General features: G+C 42.3%; 1 protein-coding gene across 1 annotated transcript; it reads right to left on the bottom strand.

The window, feature by feature from the left end:
• Positions 1-8,330: 8,330 nt before the first annotated feature.
• On the bottom strand, positions 8,331-12,788 carry LOC124173972. The gene is made up of 2 exons (XM_046553135.1): positions 11,829-12,788; positions 8,331-8,532 (listed from the first exon to the last, which is right to left on the bottom strand). The coding sequence occupies exons 1-2, from the start codon at positions 12,786-12,788 to the stop codon at positions 8,449-8,451; spliced, it is 1,044 nt and encodes a 347-aa protein (XP_046409091.1). The 3' UTR covers positions 8,331-8,448.
• Between the last annotated feature and the right edge of the window lie 5,093 nt (positions 12,789-17,881).

Here is a 17,881-nt window from a genome sequence, read left to right as displayed (position 1 = left end):
GTCGGCGGCAGTATCTACTTTTTCTCTACGTTTATGTAAAAAAGTGGCTGGAAATAGGATCCGCCATTTTTTATATATATCTATGATTAATGATGAAACAAAATCTTTGAAAACCGTCCAAATGGAAGAAAAAGGAGAGTTAATTAAGATGATATAACATTTTTGTCAATAAAACTATACTTAAACCACTGCACGAGGATAAAGTTGGCAATTTTCGGAAAATATCGAGGGTGGTCGTTTTTCGCTGAATTTGTTAAACTTTGACCTCAAATAAATTGTTAACGTGAAGGCGCAGGAAAGAAATAATCTGGCAATTTATGCACAATTTATTTGAGAATATGCGTGCGAAGTTTCAACTTCCTAGCTCAAAAAATCGTTTTTGAGGCAATTTTTTTCGATTTCAGCCCACTGTACGACGGCCAGAAATCGATTTGAATGCACCGGTAAATGCCAATGTTTCACAGAGTCGTCTTAGATGCAAAGGCTTTCTCGACGTTGGTGAGAGGCTAAACTGTAAGTCGACCGCCGCACCGCCGCGCCAGCAGATACTGTTGACAATTATTAACAACACACGCCACAGTCTCCTGAAAAAATGTTTGCAAAGCTCCAAGTGAGTCGTTAAATTGACCGGCATCCTCTTTGTCGGAAGCCTTGTCGCCACAAACGGCACCGTTGAAATTGGCAGGAAGGCATGCAGTTAGCGGGAGAGTCTTTCTCAGGGGGTGAGGAAGGTGCGCGTGGCGTCAGGGCCCTTCGTCGTTCACCCAACGCAACGCTGCGAGCACAGATGGCGACGTCCACTCTCGGCAATGTATTCATGACCTCTGTCCCTTGTTTACACAGCTTATTCGTAGATGCGGACATTGACAGACCCAGGGGACAAGGGGGGCAAGTGACGAAAAATGTGTCACACTTGTAATATTAGAGGGAGTGGGTACCTCGACCCGGTATCATGGCTTATCAGGAGATATTATAGTAGATACCCTCTCTCTCTGAGACTTTATGTATCAACGCGCGGGGAAAAATTCGGTTGTGTGACCGGGCATAATTTTTCTCACCAATCTGGTTGTGATGCACGATTGAAATCTAAATGGGAAGATTATGAAAGCCTTTTTGATAGGCACATCCAATACTTAAACAGCTTTAATATGCGAATTCGACAGCACGAAACATGAGACAAATAGTCTAACAAAAGCAAGAGAGACGACTGAAGATCTCTCATCGAAAGTGAACTTTCGGTATTGTGAAACCAATGAAATTCACGGCAATGAACAGTTCATTTCCTGGTGAAGTAGTACAGTTTTATGCAGAATCTGGTAGACACAGAGAGAAACTACGACTACTCACTATGATAAATATTCGAGTTGCTGAAGCATGCTACGTAGAACGCGTACTAGGCATCCAATGTGCTTTGCCGGGGGTGACCGTTCATTTGATTTGAAGATTTTGACGATGCGATCGCTACGAAAGTAAGGGAAAAAAATTCTGGCAGAGGCAGAGTAAATTGCGAGGCCTGCTGAAAAAAAAACGATGATATCTGATTTCGTTTCACTAGTACCAGATAAAGAACACAGTTTTATTATTTAATTTAGCATATGAGGAGAGTCTATGCAAATTTATTTGTTATTTTCCCAATAACATATTTATAGAGAGAATATGTTTGGATTGGCATGGAAATGTAATGAGGCCATTTTTCTTAAGAGTTTTATCTTGGAAGGTAATTAGCAAGGGATTAGGGTTTATAACCGACTAATTGAACTAAAGGCTATATGCATCAAAATATGGGTTTCTTTTCCTTTACATAAACTACAAAACGCTATTTAAACTTGTAGTGAGGTGGAATTCTTTGCAGGAAAATTTTAGCTCCGAAAATGTCCCTACAAAGAGGGTTCACAAACAATTCAAGCGCAAGACGAATAAGAAAGCAACAAATAAATACGTGGCACAGAGCCAGCGGGCATTTCTCCTTCGTATACACTGAAGTTCATTTATTACGTATATCGACCTTAAGTATGGCTTGATTGGCCAGATTGGTATTTTTACTGGCGCCATACCATCTATCCTTTCGATTTCATGCGGAATATCGTAGATAAGGGCAGAAATTCTTCAAGAAAGTAAGTCTGAAAAGTGGAGGAAAGTGTATTAGGCAAGTGAATTTAAAAATCTTACCCAGACAAATCATACTATTAGTTCAGTATTTTGTCATCCATACAGCAAAATATTCCTTTCAGTGACGGAGAAAAATCATCGCATTTGTGTGTGCTAAGAAAAATTAATCGATCACGGCAGGATATAGATTTTGGCGATTTTCATTGATAAGAAGAGGTAATAATCAAATTATTAACGAATGATAATTATTAAACATATTACGATTGTGACGTACGATCCTTTTGAGTATATAAGCCGTCATTACAATTTAAGGTTTCCACTGTTTGAAAACAAAGCTTCTAGTCATTACATAGCCTTTTAGAATATCATTGGAAAAATAACTTTACGGTAGATGCATCCACATTAGATCCGATAGCGGGTGAAAGAGGGAGGTTATGCGACTGTGGGCCAACGCCTCCCGAGTAAATAGAAATAATATAATCCAACAGAAGTTTTTACTTAAAATAAGCTTTCGTATTTATAAACTTTCTAAAGAGTTTGATATTCACGTTTCTTAGGTTTCAGTTTTCCAAAGTGATTCAGTCAACCCCGTTTCGTAGAGGGATAATCAGTAGCCACCCAAATATTCTCTTAAAATGGCGAACCAACCCTACCCCATTAAAAACGACGATGATTCCATTATTTCAAGCTGTAAATAGCCGAAGACTACGACTGAAATGGGCGAGGAAGGCCGTCATTCCCAGCTCGGTGGATGTCATCGGTGAGGGCAGGAGTTATGGAAGATAAGGACGCGGCCCCCGAGCTGATTAATGCGAGCTTTCGCTTCGGGGAAGACGCACATTACGAGGTGAGCGGCTGGAAATTCGGCCTTTAGCTCCCTTTAGCTTCGGCGTGCATCCATCTATCCATTTGGGCACGTCCCGTTTCTCGTGTGTGGGAGGCATTAATTGCCGACGCGACGCGTGTTACGCCCTTAAGCAAACTCCAAGAAGACCTCCTCCCTTCAGCAGAGGAGAGGCATTTGCGATCGGGTGCATTGTGCGAGCTCCCACTTAACCACCCAGACTGCTGGAGACCCCCCAACTGGAAGCGCGAGGGAGATATATGCCCCCTCCTGTGATCCCGGGGATCGAACGGGAGGGCTGTTGAGCAAGAGGAGCTCTCCTTCCGGGAGGGAAAAATTAGGAGACAAAAGAAAGTCGAGGCTTGAGGGTCGTTTTTCAACGGTTCGTGGCGCGGGAACGCCCGCGTGGATATGCGCTCCCCCTGGGGAGGGAGTTGATGAACTGCTTCAGAGAGAGAGCAGGGTGGCTCTCGAGGAGCTGATCTTCTTTATGCTCATAAGAGAAGAGTGGGTAGCCGCCGCTTTGTTTGTTGAGCGGTGTCACACTAGTGCACGCCTTGGATCACGGGGATCTCATCTTCCCTCGCGCGCTGGACCACGAATGGAGGCTGGTTTTACGAAAGACGCATTTGCTCAACAGAGGAGCGCTATGCAGGCACGGCCGACCGTTATGAGGAAAAGATGTCGTTCAAGAGAAGCGACGAGAAATCCTTCGGGTGCATACCTTCGTGCACTTCTATCATCACGACTAGCTGCATCGTTTATTTCTCGTCAGTTTGCTAAGAAGCCAATATAATGAGCTGTGTCGCTACGTCACCTATCAGTTGAAGAAATATTTTCACTTGGTGATTTAAAATCCAATTTCTTATCCAGTTATCTTTAACTTCGGCTGAATGCGGCCAAACATGATATTTGTCTTCCTGAATTTTGCATGGAAGAAATAAAAGCAGAAACGCGTAACGCTTTCTCAGCCATCTTCCTTTGAATAAAATCTCGATTTAAGAGAAAGCGATTTGATAAGCATGGCAGAGTTAGTTCTTACCGCGAGGGTTAATATACTCTCAAATAACGACGCGGTAGCCTTCACAATAACATAGAGATGTTCAAATACTTTTTCTCATAATTTCAACCAGATATAAGCAAGATTAGACTAAGAGCCTCGGGAAGACTGCAGCAAAAAAGTAGACATTGCTCATGTGAACCGCAATAAAAATCATTCGGCCAGAGATAGAGACAGTGCTCACGTACTGTACACTATTTTTAGGTTCCACAGATGTGTTTAAAAATGAGCAGAAATTGTAAACGAGAGAGCTTTATCGTCATAATTACACTCAAAGGGCACTGCTAAAAAAAGGATTAAATCAACACACCGATAAAATATTCTTAACCTCATCCCTTTTCTAATTCATTGACAAAACTATTGTTTAAAAATGTCATCGGCCCATAGAATGGTGCTTAGAAATATACAGTATTAGTTTAATGAAGGGAGCAATAGATACATACGCAGGTTTAGAAAACAAAGATACGTAAATTGTATCATATTAAGGTTTATTAATAAAGAAGAACATGTATAGACACATCGGGGTTTGAAGACAATTTAATAAAAATTAACCTTGAGCCATGCATGCTCAAATGAGCATCCTCCACATGGGATAACGAATTTTCTCCGTAGGTATCTTGATAACTATCAAGTGACATTGAACAGATTAATTGACTCCCACTTCTTAAGAAGAGGAGTAATATAGATGGAAACGTTGAAGAGAGGAATAACCTTATCAGTAACATCTGAGCCTCGCGATGCGTAACTGAGAACGGAGAAGGTGGAGGCGAAAAAAGAGATCAGGGTAGATGAAGAATCTGACACGCGCGGCTGCGAACGATGGAAGGTGTGAAAGCGAAGAAATATGATAGCAGTGGAGACGAAGGGGCTCGTGGGAGGGAATCCGAGGGATACTTTAAACTGATTGCGGTTGATCGATGACGATGACGAGGCACTAATTCTCATGCGGTGTGGAACGGGGAGGCTACAAGTAAACCACTTGGTAGAGCAATGAGCTAAAGGGAGTGAATACTTGAGGATTATCGGTATTTTGCCTCTTCCTCCTTGTCCTCGATCATCAGAGATGTTATCGGCACTTCCGTCCCGAGATGCTCATCTTGGAAGCGCGGGGATTTCTCGTGGAGTGGCGTGGGTCGGCATGCGTGACTCGTCGCACCGCCGCCGCTCTTATTCTTTCTCGCTTGCAGAAGATAAAGGCCGGGAGCCATCCCATCTCGAGTTCGCGTGCCCATTCCTACTGAGAAACGAGGAGCGTTGAACACGATTAATTTAGACCGTTGGGGCGATCGGTTTGATGCTGGTCTGGCTATCACAATCCAGTAATCAGCGATAAGCGATGTTCCTCGGCGTTGGAATGCCACCCCGGGGTGGTTGGCTCCTCGAAAAATCATCCGAGCGATCGAGGTCATTAGCTATCGAGAGGCCAAGATTAAAAGCACCTGTCGGATAAGTTGATGAGTTGATCGCTATCCTCTCCCTGGGTCAATTACTTCAATTTCAAACAGAGAGCTGCTACCGCACTTGCGTTACGCTCAGTTAACGAACCCAAGGACAAAAGGAAAAAAGAATTTATTTGCTCTATAATGAATACCACTCAAGCGGAAAAATGATGCTCACAATGCCTAAACATTTTGATTCATTCAATGCCCGTGTTCAACCTGATGCAGGAAATATATCTTTCCTTCTTACAATGTGGCAAAGAGCAGACTCCCATCAAGGATATATACATTCTAATATTCTTATCATAAGCATAATCATCATACTTGAGTATTCCTTGTCATAAATACCAATATATGTATACCATACCAAATTATGTATACATTGCCATACCAAAATATGTTCTGAAGGAAAATAATTACGAAATAATATAAAACTCTGCAATTCATCGCCAATTTTGACACCTCTTTTCCCTAAGCAGAGAGGCAATACATTCGGCTAACTTTGCACAAATACTACGGGAGGAAAATTTAGTTTACAAACTGCCTTCGGTGTTATGCACCAGAACGTCGCAACGCGGAACCTGAAAGACACCTAAAATAAGGATAAAAAAGCAATGATATATGTATTGGCCTTCAAAAGCAGTAGCTAGCAACTCTCAAACAGACTGAGAAAGCATATACAGGTATTTGGATTCCAATAGGCATTTCCATTTGTAAGCTGAAGACCTCGTTTTAATAATTCGGAAGTTGCTGAGAGGTGAGAGATGTCTTGCCTGGAACGATTTTCGATGTCTACACGTCGTCTGCCGCTCGCATTTGTACCATCATTTATTTATACACGCAAATTTAGAAGTAAATGCAAGGGTATTAGTAAGGAAAAACTACATGTTTGCAGTTAATATGTATTTTAAACGTATTTCATTATGAAATATGATCGTAAAACTTTCCCGACGAATTATTTGCGTGAAGTTGGGATTCCCACCCGCTTAAATCGTTGTGTATCACCATCGTTTCAACGGACGATTCGTCCATCGCCATCAGAATAATGAATATTTTATTATAGCTTTATCCAAAAAAGAATAATCGCTAACCTTGATTTTTATCGATTACAAAATATCATTTCTCTGACATTTCCAAGTTAAGCACGAGTATAATACTTCACCGATGGCCAAGTTTTCACGCAACTGCCCTCTTTCTTTCAGCATTCAAACTCCAAGGAGGACTTCAACCCCCCCATATTTTTCCATTCGCCACCACCTTCGCGCAATTAAGCCCTTCTCACCTGCACCGCCCACCTTGCAATTCTCGCGTAGAATCGACGCTTATTTCCGCACTCTTCTTCTTCACCGGGGAGCGGAAACAATAGGGCAGTTTCCTTCACCAAAGAAAACGAAAGGCATTAATTGCGATTCGTTATCCACCAATAGTGTACTCATGGTATACAGATTATTTGGTTTTAGAAATCCCAGTTTAGACGAATGGCAATGGTCAATTTTAACCACATTTGAAAAAGGCCAGGTTGGCGCCCATGCGATGCCACTCCACGTGACGTCACAGGGACCTAGTTTCTATATGAGTAGATAGGAGTTTTACATCGTCTGAGATTACCAATGCACGCATGAGGCACAGACTTCAGGGAAGCATATATCTTAATACTTACCTTTTAAAACTGCCTAAGGTCGGAAAGTTTCCTCCGTTTGATAAGGTATTAATAATCCTTATATAAGCCTAGCACTACCTGTTAGCAGGGTACTCTGCTACCTACCAGCAGCCTGCATCGCAGCGGCACACATATCCTCGCCACAAGGTCACCTCACTCGGCGCAGTGGGTACTAGAATGACGTCATACGGGCTTTTCCCTGCATTCATACTTACCTGTCGCGTTTTCGCGCGCTTGAAAATTTTCACTACTCATTTAATCGCGAAAAATAGATATAATAATTTAATAATCTAAAAGCGTGAAATAATGTACTCCAGGGATAATAATCTTTCGATTTAGGCAATAAAAAATAAAAGGAAACCACCGTATTCCACCGCCATCATCTCGGTGCGGTGCTAGGATCGCGCATTCCGACTCGTATCGCTAAGCGGTGTTTGCTCGCGGAGCGCCGATAGATTTGTTGTGGGGTCCGGTGAGGGAGGGTCGCAGGAGGGGGTAGAGACACCAACACACGATAATCGGAGTGAGTCCGTAATTCATTTGTTGGCCACGATCATCGTGTGCCGCGCCGGCGGGGGAGCGGCGCCAAAGAACGGAAGCTCACGACGCGCGCAGATTTATTTATTTCTACTGGTGGCGGTCGCCGTGGCGACTGTGACGTAGAGGCGGTGAAAAGCTGAGAATCCTAAGAAAACCATCCACTGCTGTAACTGATAAATCATGGATGCAAGAATTCACCGATGCATCACCAGTCAAAAGGGCACCACATTTAATTAGGAAACCTAAACACACAACCACCACATTTAATTAGGAAAGATCCTCATCGATAATTTCTTGAGTGACGAGAAAAAAATCCGTTTGAGACACGAGAGCTGAAGTCTGAAAATTCAGTTGCGTGGCAACAGGATAGAGGTTAAGCATGGACAGAAAAAGGCCTACGATAAAGGTTCCATTTAATTGGGTTTAACTCACGAAAAAACAAGAATCGTTCTTAATTCAGGCTTGAAAATACTGGCTTAAAATTATAAAGTTAATTCGACATTTTACAAGATATGTGTTGTTCGGACGATACTGCTCGATGATTCTTACAGGATATCGTTACGAAAAGACTCGTTTGAATAACTTGCGTTTATTTTCTCGTTTGAATAATTATTACAAAGACTGGCAAGGAGACGGGGCTCCCAGGCGACTACACAGAGATTAGCAGATAGACTGGTGACTTGATGACTCGGCGACAGACTGAATGACTGGATGACTGCTCATGACTGCCTGGCTTGACTGCTCCCGTTCAAGTCCCTGGTCGACACATCATCGTTCGTCTCGTGCGATCGGTGCGTCAGCGCCCCTCGCGGCTCCCTGGTAGACCAACAGCGATACCAGGCGCGAACGACTCAAACATACCGCCCGCCTCGTTGTCATACTGCAACGATGAATCAAAGAGAAAATACAACAAAGAAAAATAAACTTACACAAGAAAAGTAATAAACTTCTGTTACAAAAAGAATCTCTGTGGATTTACCGCCCGCCGTAAAGGGAGGTTTTTTTTTCAAGTCAGGCTCAGATAAAAACTGATGGCCTCAGCATCAGTAGGTAAACGAATAAGCTTTACGATAGGTCTTATCAGTTCCATTGTAGCTGTCTTAACTGTTGCAACACGGACCAATCCATCCGGGCCGGGGTGAAGCTTAGTGATCCTCCCAATGGGCCATCTTGTTGGGGGTGAGAGCTCGTCCTTGAGGATGACGATGTCTCCCTCTCGCAGATTCCGTATAGGCTTGAACCATCTATTCCGTTGTTGCATCTGATGTAGGATATCCTTCCTCCATGTCTTCCAGAAGGAGTTACGCATGCATGCCATCTGCTTCCATCTGGAACCAAATGTCTTCTGAGGGTCATCTTCCATAAATGGCTCTGGGGGTGCTAATAAAGATGAACCAATTAAAAAATGACCTGGGGTTAGTATGACAAAATCATTGAGTTCACTGTTGATATATGTCAATGGCCTGGAATTTAGACAAGCCTCAATTTGCACCAACAAGGTTGACAACTCTTCATAGGTGAGTGTATTGTCTCCTAAAACTCTCTTTAAATGGTGTTTGAAGCTCCTCACTGCTGCCTCCCATATTCCACCAAAGTGTGGTGCCCTTGGTGGGATGAAAGTCCAAGAAGTACCCTCTTTGGCTATTTGTAGTGCGACTTCGGCTGTCAATTTGGATGTAGCAGCGAATAGTCGATTGATCTCCTTTGCAGCACCTCGAAATGTAGTGGCGTTGTCGCTGTACAAAATTGAACAATGACCTCTTCGCCCTGTAAATCTATGATAGGCTGCTAAGAAAGAGTCTGTAGTCAAGTCAGTAACAATCTCTAGATGAATGGCTCTAGTTACAAGACAAATAAATACTACAATATAGCCCTTGTGAGATTTAGAACCTCTCCCTTTCGACGTTCTCAGACATATAGGCCCTGCATAGTCTAATCCTGTGTAAGAGAATGGCCTTCTTGGGGTCAGTCTTTCAACTGGCAGTGGTGCCATTTGCTGTGACAGCGGTTGACCTACAAACCTAGTGCATTTTATACAGTTCCTAAAGACTCTTTGGACTAGTCTTCTTCCATGAATGATCCAGCAAAATCTATTTAGATAGCTTAACATAAGTTGGGGGCCACCGTGCAGTGTGGTAATGTGAGCATATTCTACCAGTAACTTGGTAAAGTGGCTGTCTTTTGGGAGAATTATTGGATGTTTCTCCTCAAAAGGTAGGGTAGAATATTGTAATCGCCCTCCTACTCGGAGTAGTCCACTTTCACACAGAAAAGGGGACAAACGACGAAGTGCACTTCCCTTAGGTAAAATTTGACTTTTTTGGACACAAATAATTTCCCTCTTGAAATGTTGGTGCTGCACATTCCGCCAGAGAACTGTCTTTGCTTTCGCCAATTCTGCCGTTGTCAGCCACATTAGTTTTCTTTCATGGACCGGTAGCATCCACCTACCACAGTATGCCAAAATACGAATAATCTTTGAAAATGATGAAAACCGTTCAAAGTATTGTATGAAGGGCTCATCAACAGTTGAGGTGTAAAGTGAAACCTTTGATTTTTGCTCAATGTCTGTGGATAAAGAAATGCAATCATTATAAAGGGGCCATGTTGTTGGATCTTGCGAAATCCACTGTGGTCCATTCCACCACAACGATGATTCACGGAGTTTTTCTGATGTGTATCCTCTCGTTGCACAATCTGCGGGGTTATCTGATGATTTTATGTGGTGCCATTGTGCATTAGGACATTTTTCCAAAATTTCACTCACACGATTGGCAACAAATGTCTTCCAATTAGAAGGGTGACCCAACTCAAAACAACCTTAGAATCGGTCCAACAGTGTATTAACAGAGGCTTTGATGAAAATTCGGAAAGGATGTATGATATCACTCGTGCAAGTAATAAGGCTCCGCATAATTCTAACCTCGGAAGACTGACTGTTTTTACTGGTGCGACCTTGGCCTTTGCAAAGATGAGTCTTGCTTTTCCTTCTTTTGGAAGATAATAAACCGTGGCCGCATAAGCTCTTTCAGAGGCATCTGAAAAACCGTGAAGTTCCCAATGCTCTGAATTAGTGACTCCAAGCCATCGCGGAATTTTCAACTCCTGAAGGGCTAACAGTTGTTTAGTGAGAAAGATCCAATCATCTGCCAGCTTGCCAGTGACTGGACTATCCCAATCAATCCCTGACAACCACAAATCTTGTAAAAGTATCTTGGCTGCAATTACAACTGGGGATAACCATCCCAAGGGGTCGAAGAGTTTAGCTACTTGGGATAGGATTGTCCTTTTCGTGATGATTGACGAAGAGGTTAACCAGTTAACATTGAATGAAAAATAGTCGAATTCTGGTGACCATTTTAGGCCTAGTGTAGGCACAGTGTCTGAATATATAATACACTTCTCATTGGACAAGGCAGTGTGAATTCCTGTGAGTAGAGTGGGATGATTTGATGACCACTTTCCTAATGGGAATCCGGCTGACTTGAGTATCTCAATAAGTTGATCTCTCTTGAGTATCGCGTCTTCAATAGTGTTTCCACCAGAAAATATGTCATCAACACAGGTTTGAGTTCGAAGAATCGCGGATCCCATCGGATACCGTTCTTCCTCATCTTCTGCCAATTGTAATAATGTTCTGATTGCAAGATAAGGTGCTGAAGCTGTGCCATAAGTAACTGTTGTCAACTTGTAGTCTTGAATGGGTTTAGTGGGGTCTGATCGCCAAACGATTCGCTGATAGTCCGCATCATCCTCCCGCACTAGAATTTGCCTGAACATTTTGACAATGTCAGCACTAAACACATATTTGTACATTCTCCAACGAGTTAAAAGCATTGGCAAATCAAGTTGTAACTTTGGGCCTGACTTTAAGAAGTCATTGAGAGAAAACCCCGTGGTACAGCTTCTAGATGCATTGAATACTACCCTAATTTTTTGTGTTCCGTCAGTGCGAACAACTTCGTGGTGTGGCATGTAATAAGACGACTGTTTATGAGCATCTGCATGTGGAACTGTCACCATATGTCCCAAATTCTCGTACTCCTCCATGAAGTGGATGTAGGCTATGTTTAGTGTCGGTTTTCTTTGCCTACGATTTTCCGCTCTCAGAAATGTAGAAAGGGCCGTGTCTCTCGAGCCTGGAAAGTGTGGTGTGTCAAATAGAGGTAACTTTACCACATAGCGTCCCTCTTTGTTGCGATATACAGTCTCCTTGTAGAGTTGCTCACAGCGGTCATTCTCGGGTGATCTCCTGGGCTGCGATGGGAGTTCCTCCAATTCCCAAAGCCTGGAGAGCATTTCCGATGTATCTGGTTGCACCGTTGTCTGGAACGCGGCAATATGGTGACATGAAGAAACCTCCGGTCTGCCCGAGGCTGTTTGGCCTGTGAGGATCCAACCGAGGACTGTCTCTTTTGCAACCGGTGTAGCCCGTGGTCCGCGCTTAACTCCATTTCTCAGCACAGCGGCATAGACATCAGCTCCAAGGATGCAGTCGATTGGTAGCCGCTTATAGTAGAAGGGATCTGCCAACTGCAGACCTTGGATATGAGGCCAGTTGTTGTGAGTGACCTCCCGGTTTGGTAAAACTGAAGTCAGCTTATTTAGAATAAGGACTGGAATTTTCAGAGAAAACGATGTATGAATGTTAGAACATAAATGAAGAGTGGCTGAACCATGTGAGATAGCGTTAACCTTTCCCCCCACTCCAGTGACTGAAACATTCACCTTCGTTCTTTTTAAATATAATGAATTGGCAACACTTTCTGAAATAAAGGATCTTTCTGCTGCCGGATCCAGTAATGCTCTAACAGTAATGGCACTACCAGTATTTGATTTTAGCACTACCCGTGCAGTGGCAAGTAAAACAGTTTTGCCAACCAATGACGTAAACACTGCAGCTGTTTCGTCAAGTTTCCCAGCTTGCGAAGAATTTGACGATTTTACATTATTGGAACTTGAGTTCTGTGTAACATTTGTCTTGGGACTCTCCAAATGTAACTTAGTATGATGTTTCTCATTACAAATTAAACATCGACTAGTGATATGGCACTCTGATAACAAATGATTTTGGCGAAGGCAATTCAAGCAAAGTTTGTTTCGCTGCACTACTTCCTTTCTTTCTGCCACCGTCATCTCACCGAACCGTGAACAAAAGCTTAAGGAATGATCACCCTTACATAAAATACAAGATAAATCTTTCCTTTTCCTAGTGTTTGACTGAACAACATTGACGTGAGTCTGCCTGAATTTAGGATTGCTTTGCTTTGAGCTTTGAGTATTAGCTCTTTCGAATTTTTCTTCAAAATTAACTTGGCCTAATGATCTCACCCGTTTTTCTAAAAATACATTTAAACTTTTGTAAGTCGAGAAACTCTCAACGGTTTCCTGCGTTATTTCCCACGCTTCCCTTGTTTCTAAATCTAATTTTTGACAAATTAAATGAACAAACCATTGATCCCAATGATCAACAGGGCATTGCAAATCACGTAGACCTTGAATGGCTTCCTCAGCTATATCTATTAAGTGATTAATTTCACCAGGTGATTTATATTTCACAGGTTTTGCATGAATTAGCCTGTCTAGATGACTTGCCAAGCGAATTCGTGGGTTGTCATAGCGACGTAATAGTTTATCCCACGCCACTTCCAGATTCGCGTCTGTTACATTAATTCCCTTTACTCGTTGAGCAGCGGGACCTTCCAAACTGTTTAACAAATATTGTAACTTTACAATAGGAGTAAGCTTGGGATTGTCTTTTATGATAGAACTGAATAAACCCTTAAAGGTTTCCCACTCTCGCTGTTTCCCGCTAAATTTCGGGACGTTCAGCGAGGGTATAGATTTAATACTTAATCATAATTTTCAACTTGAACCTCGCATGCTTGGGTTTGTGAGTGTGAGCCAGAAGCCTCGACTACTTTACACTGGTGCTTATCGGCCATCAATATGGCTTTCGCGCTCAAGTATTCATCTTCGATTGCATTAAATGAATCGAATTTAAAATAATCATCTTCGTTCAATGACTCCTCAAATTCAATCAGTTCGTAATGTCTGGTATAGAATTCTTTCCAATAATTATCAAGTAATTCTAATTGACTCTGGAAGTAAAATTCCGTCTGAATCCTTTGAGACTTCTTCTCTTTCGTATTCTTTATGAAATTTAGGATTCGATTTGCAGTTACATTCTGCTTTCGTAACAAGGATTGCCCGTCGGACATCACTGCGAGAATAATTACTACTTGCGTAAATGAATTCAATTACGAAAAGAAATTTATACATTAATAACCAAGTTATACTGAAACGACTTGACTCCGTTAATTGGAGAGAGAAATGCAATCATTCCGAATCAGCGAGAGACTCCGACAAGAAAGAAAGGAATTATTAATACGTATCAGTCTCGCTCCGGGCGTGTTGAGAGAACAGCTGATTCTCCCCAAGGCGATGCACGAGCCGGTGTGCGTCGTGTCGAGGACAGTGGAACTCCACCCGACTCCTCCGGGCCGTCGGTCAAATGGACGACTGGAACTCTTGGTGATGTGGGCCACTAGCACCGCTCAGAAGTTCGCCTGTTGACTCGTAGACTTCGTCTTCATTAATTTTAGGCAATTAATAACGACGACAGCAACCATATGAAAAGCACGCTGGAGACTTGCACCCTCGTGGCGACTCGAACCACGCTCTGCTACCAAATGTTGTTCGGACGATACTGCTCGATGATTCTTACAGGATATCGTTACGAAAAGACTCGTTTGAATAACTTGCGTTTATTTTCTCGTTTGAATAATTATTACAAAGACTGGCAAGGAGACGGGGCTCCCAGGCGACTACACAGAGATTAGCAGACAGACTGGTGACTTGATGACTCGGCGACAGACTGAATGACTGGATGACTGCTCATGACTGCCTGGCTTGACTGCTCCCGTTCAAGTCCCTGGTCGACACATCATCGTTCGTCTCGTGCGATCGGTGCGTCAGCGCCCCTCGCGGCTCCCTGGTAGACCAACAGCGATACCAGGCGCGAACGACTCAAACAATATGTTTATTAACAAAATAAAAGAAGCAGATTTTCATTGATTCCAATAGCTAAAGCCGCTAAATAAAAATTTTAGCACTGAACTTACAGTTACCAGAAAATGATGAAAATGATAGGAGTACATGGTAAGGATAATATTATTATTATAGTATTCTACCGATTAAGGTAGGTTTCCATGGAGTACTCAAGAAGTGACCTGGGAGCCCCCCTTTCCTTCCAGCACTGTCTTCTTTAATTCACAGTAAGGCCTACTCTCTTTCAATCTCTCTAAAAATCCTATTCTTTTCCTTCCCCTCCCTCGTTTCCCTAACATTCTACCCTCTAACACCATTTTCAACATCCCCTCACCGCTAAGCACTAACTCTATCCATACCTTCTGTCTCCTCCGTATCTCATCTAAAAGCTGCCTCTCCTCGCCAACCATATCCAGCACTTCGTCGTACCTTTTCCTCTCCGTCCATTTCACCCTCTCCATTCTTCTCCATACCCACATCTCGAATGCTTCCAATCTTCTCTAGTCTTCTTTCCTCAGTGTCCACGTTTCCGCACCGTAGAGATCTACACTCCAGATCAAACTCTTCACTAACCTTTTCTTTAAACTCTTACATAACGATCCTCTTAGAAGCTCCTTCCTGTTCACGAACGCCTCCTTCGCTAATGCAATTCTCTTCCTGATGTCCTTACTACTGTATCCGTTTTCCTCTAACGTACTGCCTAAATAGTTGAATTGCTCAACCTGCTCAAGTTTTTCACCACCCACCTTTATCTTGAGTCTCACATTCCTCGCTCGTGATGCTTTACAAAACCGCATAACCTTAGTTTTCTTGTGATTAATCCTCATCCCATACTCCTCGCAACGCTCGTATAACGCATCCACTAGAGCCTGAAGCCCCCTCGCTGACTGGCTAATCAGCGCCTGATCATCCGCGAATCTCACTGATTTGAACATCATTCCTCCCACTTTTATTCCAGCTTCTAACTCATCCTACGCTTCCCTTACCATCTCTTCAGCGTACACGTTAAAGCGCAGCGGCGATAGAGGACAGCCTTGCCTCACACCTCGGCCAATGCTTGCCCACCCAGATTCTCCGTCCGCTACCCTCACTTGCGCAGTCTGGGCCATATACAGATTACGAATCAGTCGTCTATCCCTCCAATCTACACCTTTTCTCTTGAGAATATCCATTAACTTTACCCAGTAAGGATGATATAACTAAAATATTTACTACGAAAGAAAAATTAGAGAAATACCATCCTTAAGAGACAACAATCCTGATCACCATCTTTTCGGAAAACTATGACTACATTCTAATCAGGGGATTTAAAAATTTATTTCCAACCAATTTTGTCCGTATAATCACTCAAAATAATATGATGATTTGCTTTCGAGTATAAATTTCTTCTGTAGCACCACATTCGAATGATTCCCACCTAGATTTCTACACCGCTGAAGTTCATACCTCACAACCACAGGAAATCATGTTCCTAATGTAAGTCCTATGAAAAAGAATTTAATATGAGATTGAAATCACATCGAAAAATCTCACCTAATCATTTTCAATTATTTTTATGCATTTTCTTTCTTCTATTCTTGGGCTAGAACACGACGAGTATTTTCGTATTAAATTTCAAAGTAGGTCGTGGTTTTAGTTAATTTTGTTTTCCGATACGCGCGACTCCAAACGTATGCATTTTAATTCGAACAAAAGTAAGTCAAGAGAATTAAGGCATTGAGGAAGACTAAATCGATGACACGAAAACATCGCAATGATGAATTAAGCACCTCATGGTTATCAGGCCTCTCAGTTAGCCCAGGATTCAGGAGGGGGCGACTCACGTGAAGGAAATCAGATCCTTTCCTTCATCTCTTATTTTGTTTTAACCGCCTCAAATACTTTCAACCGCTCTTTCTCACATCAAATTATTTGCCAGCCATCCTCTCTTCTCCTCGTCTCCGTTGCTTGTCGCGCACGATTTATTCACCACGGAGATCATTTGTTCCACGTCCTAGACACATCGGCGCGTTCTTTCAATTGAGTAATGGCAACTTCCAACGTGACACAGATGAAAGGTTTGAAATGGCAAATTCCTTCCCCAGTCGTACAGGCAATTTCTAGCGCATCCTTCCGATATTACACCCTCGAGACTTATTTTCCATATGTACGTGCCTGTCGACCGTGACCTATACGCGCAGTGGAAATTACGAGTGCATTCTGTCGTCCATAGTGCATCGAAACAATAGCAATCGGCAAAAAATGGGATATTGCTTTAGGATATGAAACGCATCAGTCGCAGCAAATATGTCATCCGAATAGACATCTTCATTGAAATTAAAATCAATATAACCTTCTAAGGAATAAATTCAAGGCAAAAATGTCGCATAGATTTATATATAGATATAATTCTAGAAAATAAAACAAGAAGCGCATTTATCTTTTCCTAAAATTATTAGACGGTTAAAAATACCCTAAAATCCTTATTTTTCGCACGAATTTCTAAAAATTTGTTGACACTATGACACTCACAAATGGTATTTGGCTCAGAATACACTGCTGACATGAAGAAATGTATGTTTTTTTTAATGTAGGCATGTGCGCAAGAATAACCACGAATATTACAAAAGAGCATACTCCCTTCGGCCTATGAATTTGTTGCCACCCACCGCGAATTTAATTTATGGGCTCACCTATGTAGACACTCGCGTCGCTAATGGGAAGAGAGATTCGAATTTGAGAGAGGTAGAAGCTATAACTAGGCCAATATTTGAAACTTTTCAATGGTAATTTCTCAAGATCGTTAATATTTGAACATGCTGAACATTGAGAATAATAGGGTAGTTTCCTTCATCAAAGAAAGCGAAAGGCATTGATTGCAATTCGTTACCCACCATTAGTGTATCCATAATATACAAATTATTTGTTTTTAGAAATCCCAGTTCAGACGAATGGCAGTGGACAGTTTTAACCGCATTTGAAAAAGGGCAGATTGGTGCCCATGCGATGCCACTCCACGTGACGTCATAGGGACCTAGTTTCTATACGAGTAGATAGGAGTTTTACATCGTCTGAGACTACCAATGCATGCATGAGGCACAGAGCTCAGGATACATGTCCTAATAATCACCTATTAAAACTGGTTAAGGTCGAAAAGTTTCCTTCGTTTGACAAGGTATTAATAATCCTTATTTAAGCCA

This window comes from Ischnura elegans, chromosome 2, assembly GCF_921293095.1.
Source record: "Ischnura elegans chromosome 2, ioIscEleg1.1, whole genome shotgun sequence".
Taxonomy (NCBI): domain Eukaryota; kingdom Metazoa; phylum Arthropoda; class Insecta; order Odonata; family Coenagrionidae; genus Ischnura; species Ischnura elegans.
This window is presented reverse-complemented; position numbering and strand designations above follow the sequence as displayed.

Excerpts from the sequence above, each read along its gene's own strand:
- LOC124173972 (XM_046553135.1), bottom strand. The coding sequence starts at position 12,788 with ATGACGGTGGCAGAAAGAAAGGAAGTAGTGCAGCGAAACAAACTTTGC. Across the intron at positions 8,533-11,828 it reads ACAAAGAGGGACGCTATGTG|TATGACAACGAGGCGGGCGG; the intron begins GTAAAGTTACCT and ends TCATCGTTGCAG.